The sequence below is a fragment of the Eumetopias jubatus genome, unplaced genomic scaffold, assembly GCF_037043125.1.
Source record: "Eumetopias jubatus isolate StellerSeaLion01/CBP00866 unplaced genomic scaffold, mEumJub1_p1.0 scaffold_13, whole genome shotgun sequence".
Lineage (NCBI taxonomy): Eukaryota > Metazoa > Chordata > Mammalia > Carnivora > Otariidae > Eumetopias > Eumetopias jubatus.
The window spans coordinates 5,072,603-5,087,893 of NW_028274819.1; the positions used below are offsets into that span (position 1 = coordinate 5,072,603).

The following is a 15,291-nucleotide window of genomic DNA, read 5'->3' on the forward strand; positions in this document are numbered from 1 at the left end:
ATAGAGTTATGGGTAGAAGTAGAAAGTTATAGAAAAGCCCACTGTCTCTAGCAGTGGGCCATTGGCTAAACCATGCTTAGTGTTTAAGATGAAATTGTGTGTATGATTAAGAATTGTGTTTTTAATGCTGAACTGATGGAAAATGCTTGTAATATAAATGGAAAAGGAACGTTATGAGTAATACATTCAGTATGATCCCAATTTTAATAACAAGAAAGAAGTAGGAAAAGAGGAGCTTAGGAAAATGACAACTAAAAAACCCAGAATGTTAGGGACGCCTGGCTGGCTCAGTTTGTAGAGCATGCACCTCTTGATCTCAGGGTCATGAGTTCAAGCCCCACCTTGGGCGTGGAGCCTATTTAAAAAAAGAAACAAAACCACCCAGAATGTTCAAAAGTGGTTATGTTTGGATGACAGAATTTGGGTAACTTGTTATATTTTTTTATTTTGGGGGTCTTTAAGATCCATATTAACATGATTTTTTGGAACATGGATTCTAAAATCTGAAAGGCAAACAATTTATTACACAGTACAAGCAGCCTACTTTAGTTGCTCCAGTAAAACTGATAAAACTTAGCTGAGTCCTTAAAAGCACGCCCAGGTCACCTGAGTTTTTTATTGCTTGTGAATATGAACACGAATATGATGAGAGCAGCAAAGTGCTCCTCGGGGCTGCTATTTGGCTTTGTTTTCACTAAAACAACTTTCTTCAGCATAGAAACCCGTTAGCCCTAGTTCTTCAGCTTGGGGGTTGTTCTTTGCTTTGTTATTGCATGGTTTTTTCTCTGGGTATTCGGAGAAATGGAAAGGATTATCTTGATAATCTAATTAACGATTTGTGTGCACGAAGCTCTTTTCTTGTGCTGTGAGCCCACTGGCTCTGTACTGGTGGAGGCCTGCGCGGGCCGGTGAGTGCCCGCCACGGGCTGCTGACCTGTGCTCGATGTGAAAAACGTGTTCGTTTCATTTTATTTGATATTGTGCTTCCTGGATTATCTCGTGTCTCCTGAGCTCAACTAGGACATGTATGTTTCTTAAAAAGCTGTTCTGCCACTTGTTTGACATCCTTGAGAGCTCCTGGGGTTTTACCTGGGAGGGTATCTTGACAAACTGTGTGGTAAACTGGGCCCTTGTAGTTTTGCTTCCATGTCTGGGGCGTATCTTCCCAGCATATCTTCTTCTTCTCAGTCATGTTGTTTGGCCATTGGTAACTGGCATTTTTCTAGGTGGTTTCTCACAGCTTGGGTCATCCAGGATGATGACCTTGTTTCATTTATCTGGCTTGTCACTAAAAAATAACCGGCGGTTTACTTCCTCCCACTACGGGGCTAGTGAGCAACAGGGGCTACGGATAATTCAAGAGATGAAGGGTTTCCAGGTTGTGAGCTGGTTTCTGGCCACGCTGGCCCGCCTGCCTTCTCTCGGAGCATGGGATTAAACTGTGAATGGAGTTACACAACTTAGAACAGTAGCTCATCTGTTTGCTCCCGCTGTTGACCGAACTCTCAAGAGTGTGTGACAGGAAGGAAAACGAGGGCTTTTAACTGATGGGATGCCTGTCCTGTCGCCTGGTAGCCAGGAGCCTGTGTGGCAGGGCTCTTCTGATAAGCCACGCACCACAGGCGTTGCCCTGAGTTGAGAAGAAAGGTCAGGGTTGCGCTCATCGTCTTCCCTCCACACCGTCCCTGTGCTTCGAGGCTCTGGGGAAACCAGAGCCTTGGGTTGCTTGTTCTTTCTATTCCTTCCTCGCTGGGGTAGACATCTGACTTGCCTTTTGGGAAAAGAGGTCTTTACTCTTGTGAAGATTCCCAGGTACTCATGATTGCTTTTAAGTAAGCTATTGAAAAAATTCTTAAGTATGCCTTTTATTTACATCTGGGAAACATAGTTTGTGTAGACGCACATTCAGGTTTTTAATTGGTTAAGAAAAAATCATTACATATGGAAAAAAGTCATTTTTCTTTTTTAAAAAGTGAGGGGAAGCCTGGGTGGCTCAGTCGTTAAGCGTCTGCCTTCGGCTCAGGTCATGATCCCAGGGTCCAGGGATCGAGCCCCGCATCGGGCTCCCTGCTCCACGGGAAGCCTGCTTCTCCCTCTCCCACTCCCCCTGCTTGTGTTCCCTCTCTCGCTGTGTCTCTCTCTGTCAAATAAATAAAAATCTTAAAAAATAAAAAATAAAAAGTGCTTTATTGGGATATGGTTTATGTACCATACAGTGCACCCATTTAAAGTGTGTGTATCTGATGGTTGTTAGTATATTCACAGGTATAGGCAGCTGTCATCTCACAATCAGTTTTAGAACATTTTTCTCATCTCAGAAGGAAACCCTGGCCCCCAGCCCTGTTCCGCCCAGCCTCAGGCACTCACTGCTCTGCTTTCTGTCTGCAGATTTCCTTGTTTTGGACATTTCGCATGAATGGAGTCATAGAATATGTGACCGGTTTCTCTCACTGAGCATACTGTTGTAGCACGTGTCAGTACTTCATTCCTTTTCTTAAATCATTGTGCTGAAATGTACACAGCATGAAATTTACTATTTTTAACCATTTTTAAGTGTACAGTCCAGTGGATTAAGGATGTTCACACTGTTTTGCAACCATCATCACCATCCATCTCAGGAACGCTTCTCTCTTCCTGGTCTGAAACTCCGTCCCCATGAAACACCAATGCCTCTTTCCCCCTAGTAAGCACTGTCCTTTGACATTCATTAGCTCAATCAGAATCTGTTTTTAGTCGTTTTGTATGTGTTTACTGGAATGTGGTATATCTTTTGGATGCACAGCCCTGCCAACATTTTGATTTTAGCCACAGAAGACCTACTTCCTGGCGTCTGAACTCGAGAACTGTAAGATAAATTCATGTTTTCTTAAGCCATGAAATTTGTGGTCATATGTCACAGCAGCCCCAGGAAACCCATGACATCAGTTTTACACACGTTTGTACAGACTCGTCCTGATGTAAGGCTCTAGTGGTTGTGTGGCTCCCACAGCAGCTACTACGTGCTGAGCACGGCCCGGTGCTCCTGCTCAGTCTCGTCTCCTCATCTGTAAACGAGAGGCAGCATCAGCATCCACCCTGCAGGAGTGGGGCGGGGGGACTGAGCTAACCTGTTGAACACTGCAGCCTAGGGAGCTCTTAAAATGACTAAAGAGGGGCGCCTGAGTGGCTCGGTTGGTTAAGTCTGATCTTGATTTCGGCCCAGTCGAATCAGTCTGATCCTTGATTTCGGCTGAGGTCACGATGTCAGGATCGTGGGATGGAACCCGATGCCCACACAGGGCGTGGAGCCTGCTTGGAATTCTCTCTCCCTCTCCCTTTCTCAAAAAAAAAAAAAAAAAAAAAGATTCCCTCTCCCTTTGCCCCTCCCCCTCACTCAAGAAAAATAAAATGACTAAAGAAAGTGCAACTCTTTTATAGAGGGGTGAATTTGAGGCTCAGAGAGGTTTAGTGATATGCCCAAGATCACATAGCTAGTAAGTGGCCATACTGGGATTCGAATCCTTGGCTCTGAAGCCAGTGATCTTTCTTGTAGCATGATGCTTTCCCTTAGGACTATGTCTTAGGGAGCTTATGGTCTAATTAATCAGGGAGCCAAACCTCACCCTCCAGACCTAGTAAGACAAATATAACAGGAGGGAGTTTGGAGAAGAGAGACTCAGTGGGACAGCAATGCTGCTGGTTATTGTCATTTTCAGAAAAGCTTTACTGAGCACCCACCATTTGGGGTCACTAGGCCTTGAGAATTGTAGTGAGACATTACCCTTGCCTTCAAGGAGCTAGTAGGGAAGGTGGCAAAAGCTTCTTGAGAAGGTTGGACTTGGAACTTGGTCTTAAACTGTAGGTAGTTTTTAGGCAGCAGCAAAGGGTAAGGAGGAGTTTGCAGATTGGGAGAGCATGAGTAAGTGGATTGTGATAAGCTGTATCTGTTAGTACTAGATCTAGCTGCTTATAACAGAAGCCCTAGAGTAACAGTGGCTTAAACAAAAATTTATGTCCCTCTTGTGTTAGAGGTCTGGAAGTAGACAGGCTGGGCAGGTATGGCAGCTCCATGGGCTCGATGGAGACGTGGGCTCCTTTCAGCCAACTGCTCTGCTGTTCCTAGGCTGTGGCTCTGATTCCCATGATCTAAGAAGGTGCTAAAGCTCTGGCCATATGTGCCGGTCAAGACACTGGCAAGAAAGTGGAAACAACACTAGACATTTCAACATAGAGAATTTAATATAGGGAATTGGGTGAACAGACGTTAGAAAGAAATGGGACCCAGTGGCCCACAGAACTGCAGGAAGCAGCCCCTTCCCTGGGCTGGGGGACCAAGGGAAGAGGTGGGGATTATCAGACCCTGGAGCTGGGCCCCGCTGCTTGCGGAGAGGGCACTGCTTGGCTGTTGCTGGCATCTGAGACCTTGAGAAGCACCCCCTGCAGCTGGGGCCCAGCCCTCTGAGCTGGTATCCTGGAGAAGGTGCCGTGAGGCTGGTTCTGGGGCTGGTGAAAGAAGTGGGGGTTCCCCTGTTGCTACTCCAGCAGTCAGACACAACGCAACAGGCCTGTCTCCTTCCTCCTGCCTTCCAGCCTCCCTCCAGGGCCCCACTGGCAGACCGTAACTGGGAGCAGCCGGCAAAGGAGATTTGTAACGGGCGGAACCCCTGGCCCAACGTCACAACCGAGAACTGACGTGTGGACTTGTTGCTCAGAGACCAGAGCTTCGCGATTGACACACTGTCCTCTCCTTGTTTCAGACAACAGGATAGAGGACAGGAAGAAAGGGACAAAGCCCATGAGGATGTCTTAAGTTGACTTCCAAAAGTCACCTTTTACTTCCTTTTACATTCTACTTGTCAGCACCTGGTCACACGGGCACACCTACCTGTAAAGGCAGCTGGTAAATAGTCTTCATGCTAGGCGCGTTGCTGCCTGGATAAAACCTGGAAAGGGAGGAGAATGTCTGCCACAGAAGCAGAATTTTCAGAATTGTTACCTCCTGTTAATACACCAACATTAACAAACTTCCAGATAAAAATTTCTCCCTGTTCTCTTTTCTCCCCACACAATCTCTTGGTCTGTATTTTGTAGCTCTTGGCAGTGCTTGTCAGTGTGTGCTCATAATCCCTGTGCAATCACACCATCCCTGTACCTGATAGTGTGAATTAGGTGTGTATTTTAGTCTCACTTTGGTATTTTAGTCTCACAGGTGGCTAGGTGGCTCCTGTGACCGGGGGGTGTCCTTCTCAGCTTTATATCCAGAGACTGGACTCTATATCCAGAGACTTGGCTAGACTGGACTGGTTATGGATGGGGCAGGGAAAAGCTGGTGGCTCCTGTGACCGGGGGGTGTCCTTCTAGAAAGCTGTGGTTCGATCTCCTGGTCACTTTCTCTCCCAGAGTTGCATGCCTACTGCCCTATGATGCTGAAGCCTCTGACGGTCAGGGGTCGACACGGTTTGCTGGAGCGTGTAGCCTCCGACACTGACTGTCCTGTGATTTGTCTTCTTTGTCTTCATTAGAGAGGCTATTTCTTGAGGGCAAGGGCAGAGCATAGTTCAATTTTGTATTATCCTAGCTTCCAGCATAGTGCTTGGCTTAGATAATAGTTCCTGAAGATTCACTGGCTAGATTAGGATTTAGGGACTCTGAAGTCTGCTGCAGATGAGGTGCTTCATGTCTGGAGCTCCTGACTGTACAGTATCTCGTATTCCTTCATTCAGCTCCGATTCCTCCATTAACTACCCTTCCTCTCTACCTAATCGTGTCCAACCCAGGCAGGTGATTTGTCCCAAAGGCAGTTATTCTCCTGTTCAAATGACCCCTATAACTTGTTTCTTGTCTCTCCTCGTCAGAGGGGAAGGTTCAGGGTACTGAGATCTCCCGTCATTTCCTCTGAGCGCTCCAAGAACCAGTCAGTGTTGCAAGTTTTTTGAAAAGGCTGTTAGTCAAAATTGATTGAGATGTTTTAATAACATGGAGCTATATATACTTCAGGTGGAAGGTCCTCGGGGCGGTGGGTTAAGTATTGCTCCAAGATTTTAACCTGGTCGCTATGGGAACATGGTGGAGTTTTTGGATCCTAGAAGAACATGAGCCTGAAAGAACGCATCTGGGACGCTCCCACCCGCAGGGTCCTCGCAGGGTTCTCATTCTCTGGAGGCACACACCCTGTGCAGGTGCACACATGCGATTTAGAACTCACCTCTAGCGTTAAGCTAAGAAGAACAGATAGGGAATTTGCCTGTTTTTAATGTGACTGGAATTGATCCAAACATCGTGGAGCTCATCGTGTATATCGCAGGTCTCCTGAGAGTCGACCGAGACTTCGATGGGAGTAGTTCCTGTGGGACTCTGACGTCTCATCCGTAGTTGTCCAAGAAGGGTGGTTTAGCTGACCTTCAAAATACTGACGCTTACTGTCCTTTGACTTCCAACAGAGGTGGCCTCAGTAACATGCTGTTCCAGTGCTCCTTTCCCGACACCGTGGCCACCATTGGTGACGAGCCTCGGAAAGTGCTCCTGCGGCTCTACGGGGCAATTTTAAAGATGGTGAGTTCTTAGGCTGCGTGGGGACGGGAGGGCCCTGTGAACAGTTTTCATCCTCTCTCCTAAATTACCTGGGAAGAGATTTTAAATACTTTAGTGGTGGTTATTAAAGCTATTTTTACATACTGCTTTTATCTTAATTGGGCTGCACAACTGGGTTTTTTGCTTATATCCTGTTATGTTCTGAATTCCTGTTTTTGCTTATAATTTATTAGTAAGACAGTACAAATATTCTCAGCTTTATATCCAGAGAAAAGTATGATGTTGGTTAAATCTTTAGTAGTGGTTATGATGCTTGGATTTTCCACACATTGAAATTTTTAGCTCAGACCTAGGTTGTAAAATTCTAATGTGGAAAAGGTATTGTTTTTAATAACATGATCATAAAGGTTTTACAGGGCACAGGGGAGCCCCGTGGACAAAGTATAATCTCAGTTGAGCTGAATTTATTAACTACCTCCCTTTGAGATTCCTTTAAAATGTTGAATTTGTTAGACTCATAATCTTTTTAAATTTTTATATATTAGTTGAATCTAATTTTCAGTTAAAGTGCCTTATTTACTGAATTGTCTTCATCAATTGTAGGAGATCCCAAATGTCTGGATTTTTTTTTCTATTTATACCATGAATTTACCACTTTACTGACCACACATACAAATGTTTGTTTGATATCTTTCTATGGTAGAATTTTAATATCCATTTAAATCTTCAGAAGGGCCCATTTTGATCTTCATGAAATGGAGAGTAGTTTTCTGACTTAATGTTTTAAGAGACTAGTCTCAGCTCAATCTGAAGGGCAGATTATGCCCATGTCTGCGATAATTCGATTTTAATGTTCAGAAATATCAAAGCTAAAGCTGGCACTCTGTCATAATGTGACTGAGCCTTTTTGTTGGATAGTTTTCCTGGGCCTTGCCCCGCTGTGAAGTGCTCAGGATCTGAGTGTTGGAAAGCCATGTGCCCTTTGCCCAGGAAACCTGAGGCCACTTTGTGATGAGGAACATACAGCAGACCCTGACTTTGACCCCTTAGTGATGGTACACAAGCGACAGGGTTCTTGTGTTGGCCACACAGTTGGGTTTTTCATTCAATCAAGTTGCACTTTCAGAGCACAGTTTTTGAAAAACCCAGTTAATGTCCTTTTGGTACTTTCAATGAGACCAGTCTTGAGCCATTTTATCTTTGAGGACTTTTACATCCTCTAACCATTAGTCCCATTTCTGCTCATTTGTGTGCTTTCATGTGGGCAACACTTTTAGAATACTTTAATAACCAGTGGCTAGAATTGCACGTGATACAGACTATTGTTTAAATCTGATTTATGAGGCTTTCGTTTGTATTGATAACTTTAACTAGGGGCATTTTAAATGTGCACTATGCACCCCTCCAGGGGCCAGGCTAAACTAGGCGCCAGATTCTGCTCTGGATCTGTGCTGTTTGGGGTGCTGGTCACCAGCCCTAGGGGGCTATCAGACGTTTGAACTGTGGCGAGTGTGACCGAGGGTGGGGATTTTAAATTTTAATTACTTTTAATTAACTTACATTGAAATGGTCGCATGTCCTGGTGGCTGCCACATTGGACAGCACAGCTCTAGAATGTGCTGTGTTACCGGAGGTGTAACTTAGCGAAGCCATCGAAAGCATGGCCTGGCCCTGAGCAGTTAACTCTCCCCCTAATAAAGGTTCACTATCGCTAGTTAGTATTTTGTCCTTTTCGAAATTTTAGTGGTCCAGAATTAACTGCCTTATAGTACTTACACGTAATAAAAATGCCTGGAAATAGGATTTGTTTTAGCATTTCTAGGTCCCTGTTTATTTTTAGGTAACTCAAAAATAAACAGAATAATTAAAGGCACTTAAAGTGGAATTAATTCTTTCCAAACTAATAGAATGGAGTATGTTTTTACATCTAGGTCTAATTCACAGGGGGGCACTCTACATTTAGCTTCTTAATCATGTTTTTATTAGGCAAATGTCAGTTGCCATTCCCAAATCTGCCTCCGCCGAGCAGGGCAGAAACTCTGCCGGGAGACGAGCAGCTTACTAACTGGACAGTCCGCGGGTTCTCCAGGCTCACGATTGACTTACTGGACAGCGGTCTCATTTTTGCTGGAAAAAAAGCTGTTCCTTCGCTTTAGAGGAGGGAATCTGTTTTAGTATTTATGCTAAAATATGGGTTGAGTCCTCAGTTCAAGGACACTTTTTTTGTGCAGTTCCAACGTAGTAAAAATATGAGACCTACAGTCTCAAATGGAAATGTTTTGGAGAGGTTTTTGGCTGAGGTTTTTGTTCTTCAGGGTTCAGCAGGGGCATTGGTTGCCAGGTGGAATTTTAGGCATGAATGGCCATTGTAAACTGTGGGTCATTTGAATACCTTGACAGCAGGCGGAGGGGAACCAGACTGGGGCACTCTGAGAAGTGGCCGCGGGAAAGAGAAGGCCGTCAATGCAGACATGGAGTCCGTGAGGCATGAGCCAGGTGGCCCCTGCCAGCAAGTGCCGGCAAAGCTGAGCTCTCCCAGCGCTGGGCCAGGGATCTCACCACAGACTTCAGTGCCTTTTCAAATATTCCCAAGTCCGATTTAAAGGATCTATGATTTTTGTTGCTGGGTGTGAGTTCACTCATATTGCTGACCAGCTCTTTGGAATGAATCTGGCCTACAGCAGAGGGACAGACAGACAGAGTCTGCCATGAGGCTTCTGTTCCCACCACCACAACGAAAAACAGTTGCCAGAAGTGATAGTGATTTGTTAGGATTTGCATTCATTGAGAGATGTGGCTGAGCAAATCTAGAGCCCGCCCAAATAATAAATCCTGTTACTTTCATAAACGAATGGATTAAAAACAGAAACATAACACCACTCAACTGTTATGCTTTCTCCGTCTGTACCCTCCCTGTGGGGAAAGCACACGTGTCCCTATGCGTGTACGTGTGCTGTCCAGATAAACTGGGATCCCCAAAAGCGGCTGTATAAATGCAGCTGTAGCATGCTTTAGGGTGGGTCAGAATAAGCTCCTTCTTTAAAAACTGTTAGCTGACAGCTACAGGTAATGGTAGACCTGTGCATCTTCTCAGACGGTCTTGCTGTTTTGCTTAGTGACACCCTAGAGCCGTCGGGTTCTGTCCTTTCCCTGCCTTACCTCTGAGGATCAAATGTTAAGGAGAAATATTTCTTTGATTTACATTGACAGTCCTTTACAGGTGACTTGGTTGAAGATAATTAGATGTTGCTCAGCTTTTGGCTGAGGCCGTGGCAGTGAGATACTGCTCCTCCATGCTGTCCACTGCAAGCTACGGGGCAGAAAGCCAGCAGTTTCTGTCCCCAAACTTCGTTCTCTCCCAGCCCATCACAACATACAACACTATAAACATCAAAATACCCGTCTGATCTTAAAGTAGTACCTGCTGATACAGTTCAGGGTCTGTTTCACACAGCCCAGCCTTCATTTTAACAGGGAAGATTGGTTTCTTTAGTTGCACAGATGACGGATGCAGAATTCCCCTGCAGAATCACCCCTAGGCACAGTAGGACAGTTTCGAGAAGGTGAGAAGTACTAGTTCAGCCTTTGCCACGTGGAAAGAGATGTGATTGCTAGAAGAGAGCTTGAAACGATAACGCAAGCTATAAATGTAACTTGGTTTTTTTCCTTTCTGGTATGGGAAGGAACATGAGCTCCGCAACGTCCAGTAGCAGACTTATCAAAGCAGCAAGTTTGGCTGATTACAAATAACCCGTTTGCTTATTTATCATGAATTGTGGAAGACACAAATGTCAGTACGTATTCATTCAATGTAACCTGTGCCAGTTGGCGCAAGTCTCAGAGGATTGCTTTGTCCCTTCCTCTGTCAGAACAGTGACTCTGTGTTGAGCCAGTTCCTTCTGTGCATGAATGGAGAGATTTGGCCTCACCGTTTTGAACGGTCTCACAGGCATGAATGTCTATAAAACACATCAAAGATCTCTCCAGTGTTGTCTGGGAAAATGTTTTTGTCTGTTCTTTGAGCACTAGAAGGCTAATATTAGTGCTTGTTTGAGTACTAACCATAATAAAATTAAAGGCATCAAAGCACAACGCAGATATGTATCCATGACTGAAAAGAGTGCAATCTGGGACATGGTCTGTTTTAAATCCGGAAAGCAAAATGTCATCTTCCCTGTTTTCCCTTAATCCCAGGTTAAATAGAAATTAAACCACTCTAACATATGGGAACCAGACAATATGGGAACAGCCCATAGGTAGCTCATACTGAACTATCAGCGGCTGAGAAATTGACTGCTTACAAACATTGCAGAGACCGTCTGATTCATGCTCCCTCACGAAGAGCCCTGCTTTGTCCCAAGAGCCTGGGGAGAGCACATGTCCCTGGTAACTGAGTACTGTGAACTCTGTGCATTATTTCTCATCATGTTAGGATCATCATGAGTTTAAGTTGTTTTGTTTACTCTGCGTTTTAAAAAAAAAATCCCCTTGGACTTTGAGTGTGGTGTAATTTTATCTCTTCCTAGGGTAGTCTAACTTCCCTTCCAGAAGTAACACATCGTTCTAGTATTATGTGTTCCCATTTGGTCTAACCTAGTATTTCCTCAGTTAATACTTGAGAGATAGTCGCCAAATCACTATCTGCGGTCCTTCCATACCTGCTTTGGTGCCTTCTTTTCATAACTAAATAAATGGCAGACTACTGTGTCTAATTTTGACATATGCAAAGTGTCTTTGTCTTGCTGGTCTTAAATGTTTGGGATTTATAGCATGAAGCCAGTACCGATTTCGGGTCCCTGGAACGATGGTGTGAGTGCAGCCCACCCGAACGGGGAAGGAATGTCTTTGTGTCGGGTGGCGTGAAGGGCGCTTGGGGGGAATGTACTACTTTAGCTGTCTGTGCATGTGTTCTCTGCCGCAGGCTGTCCATGCGATCGTGCCTGGAGCACTCTGGTTTCCAGGTGACAGACACGATTCACGGTATAGTATGAGTCCTCTGAAGTTGGAGCATTCTCTACAGCTTTAATTTCTTTCTTTTAGTCCTTGGTTTCAAGAAATGCTTTTTAAAAAGATAACTGTAATGCTTTTGTTAAGTAGCACTAGCTACAGTTTGTGCTGTGCTCCCAAGAGTACAGCGATTAAGATTTCAGAATGATATGTAACGAATATGTCACTTCTTGGTTTTGGGGTTTCCTTTGGTTTTTGTTTTGATTTATTTTTCTTTTTGGTCCAAGGCAAATCCAATCCCTTTCTTCTGTTTCCTCAGTAGAAAATGATTTGGTAATTTTAGAAATTTATGGGCCTCAAAATTCGCTTGAGGTATTTAGCTGCTTCTTCCTTCATACTACTTTCAGCTTTAAGGAAATACCATAGTGTATTGATATTTTGGTCAGAGTTAGAAACAAACTCTCTTCTTAGTGCTTATCAGTTGGTATCCTCCCCGGACCCCGGGGGCCAGCAGTGCTGGTCCAGCGTGGAGGCACACACAGGCTAGAGAAGCCAGGCCACTCTTCCTAGGAACATGTTGCTTGCAGGTCAGCCCTCGGGGTGCTTATGACTAATGTACTTGAAGCCTTGGGGGCCTTGGGGCAGCAAGGATTAGACATAAATTTTGAGAAGGTCCTGGAAGGAGCCTTTCTTCTGGTTTATGTCTCCCTAGAGCCTCTTAAAACTTCTCGTCTTCTGTTAATGAAGCAAGTCAGCAGAGTTCAGAGGATCAAATTGTTTTAGAATTTTCTTCGAGGTAAATGAAGATGCTCTAGAGAAGACCATTAAATGTTAAAAATCGTTGGTCTGTTTAAGTTCTTTTAAGTCATATGTGCTCATTAGAGAATCACATAAGCTATACTTTACTTTTTTTTTAAAAGATTTTATTTTTAAGTAATCGCTACATCCAACGTGGAGCTCGAACTCGAGACCCTGAGATCGGTTGCACGCTTCACCGACTGAGCCAGCTCAGTGCCCCTAGCTATACTTTAAATCATTACATTGTGATCTTACATTTTAACGTGTTCTGTAAAATATTTTTTCAGAAAATGCTGTAAGAGACCGAAAAAAGCAATAAATACAGAATGTTTTCATAGAAATCAGGGAGAAGGAAGGTTAGGGTCCATGGTAACATTGAGAAGAAAACATACTGCAGAAGAGTATGGAAGGAGCCACGTGACTACTGTGTACTCTCTGGAGCCAGCATTCCCACACTGTCCCTCCTGTCCCTGTCCCGGCTCACCTGAGGCATGGCACAGAGCCCTGCCAGGAACAGGGCAGTAGGTGCTGCCCCCGTGTCGACCCCTAGAGAGTCAAGTGTGGTCAGATCTTAGGGTGGATCCTCAGAGCCACAGGCCGCACAGTAAAGAGCCCATGCCACTCCAGGACCAGACAACCATCACAGTGACTGAACATTCCAAATAGTGCAACATCTCCTATTTTGGGGGTAAATAAACTGACAGTCTGGGACTCAGCTCACGAGGATAATCCCAGATTTTCCTAGACCAGATTGTTAGATGTCCTAGAAGTTGAGTCTGGCTAACATTTGGATTGTTCTTTCTTAATATCTCATTTATGGGTCCCAGAGTGTTTTTAAAAGGCCACGACCAACTTGCTCTTTTGTGCAGAAACTTTAAAAGAGACAGGTGAGGGCCACCTGGCTGGTTCAGTCAGTAGAGCTCACAACTTTTGATCTCAGAGCCGTGAGTTAAAGCCCCGAGTTGGGCATGCAGTCTACTTAAAATAGATAAATAAGCCAGCTGAGTGCTCTGTGTAGTTTTTTGTGCTTCTGTTTTTGGTGGAGAAGGAAGGGCTAATGGGAAGAGCTGTCTTCCATGTTTCTATCACTCTTTTTTGTATCTTTTTATTTCTGTGGCCACCATTACATTTAGCATAGTGACTACGTCCTCCTTATAACAGTATCTGTAATTGACGATGGTTCGATTTCTTAAACAGCATTTCCAATGTATTATACTGTTGATGACATGTCATTGTTTGTAGCTGATTCGACACTTTTCCCAGCCTGTCCCACCAGCAGCTAGCTCATGCAGTGGTGGGCTTTTAAAGATACTTTTAGGAAAATGTTTCAGTGTTACAAATGACATTAAATAGCTGGATGCCACTTCATGCCACTTTCACTGATTTATTTATATGCACAGCCACACATACACAGACTGCAGGGAAAGCGAGGTGTGCTTTGTTTCAGCGCACAAATGTGGCTTTATTAAAGTAGTTCAGTTGTAAAACTAGCTCCCTCGTCATTAGAGAAATCTGTCATTGAGAACTGGCCAGATGATAAGAGTTTATTCTGCCCAATAGCTTAGACAAATTAGAAGAAATAAATCTGTTATGTTTTGGAATATTGGGTAACTTTATTTTTTTTTAAAGATTTTATTTATTTATTTGACAGCGAGAGAGGGAACACAAGGGGAGTGGGAGAGGGAGAAGCAGGCTTCCCGCTGAGCAGGGAGCCCAATGCGGGGCTCGATCCCAGGACCCTGGGATCATGACCTGAGCCGAAGGCAGTCGCTTAACGACTGAGCCACCCAGGCACCCCGAATATTGGGTAACTTTAAATAGAACATTTTTGAATCCTAAAATTATATAAGACAAAATTCAATCAAGTGATATTTTCTCATTTTAGCCCCTAAAGTTGTCTTATTATTTATTGATTTTCATTTTTTTTTCAGAGCATGAAATAAAACATTTTAAAAACTAATAACCTAGAACATGAAGGGTACTTTTTTCCCATAGTCTTTATTTTTTATTTTTATTTTTTAAGATTTTATTTATTTATTTGAGAGAGGGTAAGTGAGAGAGAGAACACAAGCAGGGGAAGTGGCAGAAGCAGAGGGAGAAGCAGGCTTCCCCCTGAGCAGGGAGCCCGACGCGGGGCTCGATCCCAGGACCCCGGGATCATGACCTGAGCTTGAAGTCAAGACGCTCAACTGACTGAGCCACCCAGGCGCCCCGTCTGTGTTTATTCTTAAAAAAGACTTTTATTATGGGGAATTTACATACAACAGTGGAGCAGAAGAGTGTAATGAGCCCCAGGTACCCCAATATCCGTCTTTCCCTCTGACCAGTCTCTCAGCCTCGCCCTTGTTCATTCTCTGGAGTTATTCTGAAGCATATTCCAGACATCACATAAGCGTTTCCATCTGTATCTATATAAGATGATTTAAAAAAAAAATGACCATGTTAATGTTTACTTCAAAAGGTTTTAGTAATTACAAGATATTAACCAGTATTCAAATTCCTAATGTAAAAAAATTTAGTTCTACTTTATATATGACAACTTGTCTTTATTAACATGAAAAGTTGCAAAAAATTTGGAGTCCTGTTGAATGTTTATACAATATATATTAATATCTGCTTCAAATAAACTTGTGCCTCTGAAGTAAAATCTCACAGATTCCAAGATACATTTTACTCCCCATCTTTCTTCACAAAAAAGTTCTCTGACCTCCTTTTTGGCAATGTGAGTCTGTCTCTCGTTGGCTTATCAGGATGAGGCCTCTTCTCTCACTTTTCGTGAATGTCTAATTGGTTTGAGATTTCTTGGTCTTACTCTTCTTGTTTACAGGATTGAGGGAACCTGAACATTCTGTACTGAGGAAACAGAACAGAGGGTTGAATATGGCAGAAGTCCATCTTGCCTTCATCATGGTGCTCTTATGGTATAAGTAATGCATTCATTTGGGGGTGGGATGGAGTGGGCAGGGATTGGGAAATTCTTAACAGAATTTATTTCCACTGGTGTGAGTATTACAAAGGAATGGCCTTGGAAACCAA

At 43.9% G+C, this 15,291-nt stretch overlaps 1 protein-coding gene across 3 annotated transcripts in view; it reads left to right on the plus strand.

Annotated features, from left to right (window-relative positions):
• CHKA (choline kinase alpha) overlaps positions 1-15,291 on the plus strand; it is a 58,785-nt gene that overhangs the window by 17,468 nt on the left and 26,026 nt on the right. For all 3 annotated transcript variants that reach the window (XM_088017842.1, XM_088017843.1, XM_088017844.1), the window contains exon 2: positions 6,420-6,531. In XM_088017842.1, the coding sequence (XP_087873968.1) occupies positions 6,420-6,531 (112 nt within the window). The remainder of the gene's footprint in view (positions 1-6,419; positions 6,532-15,291) is intronic.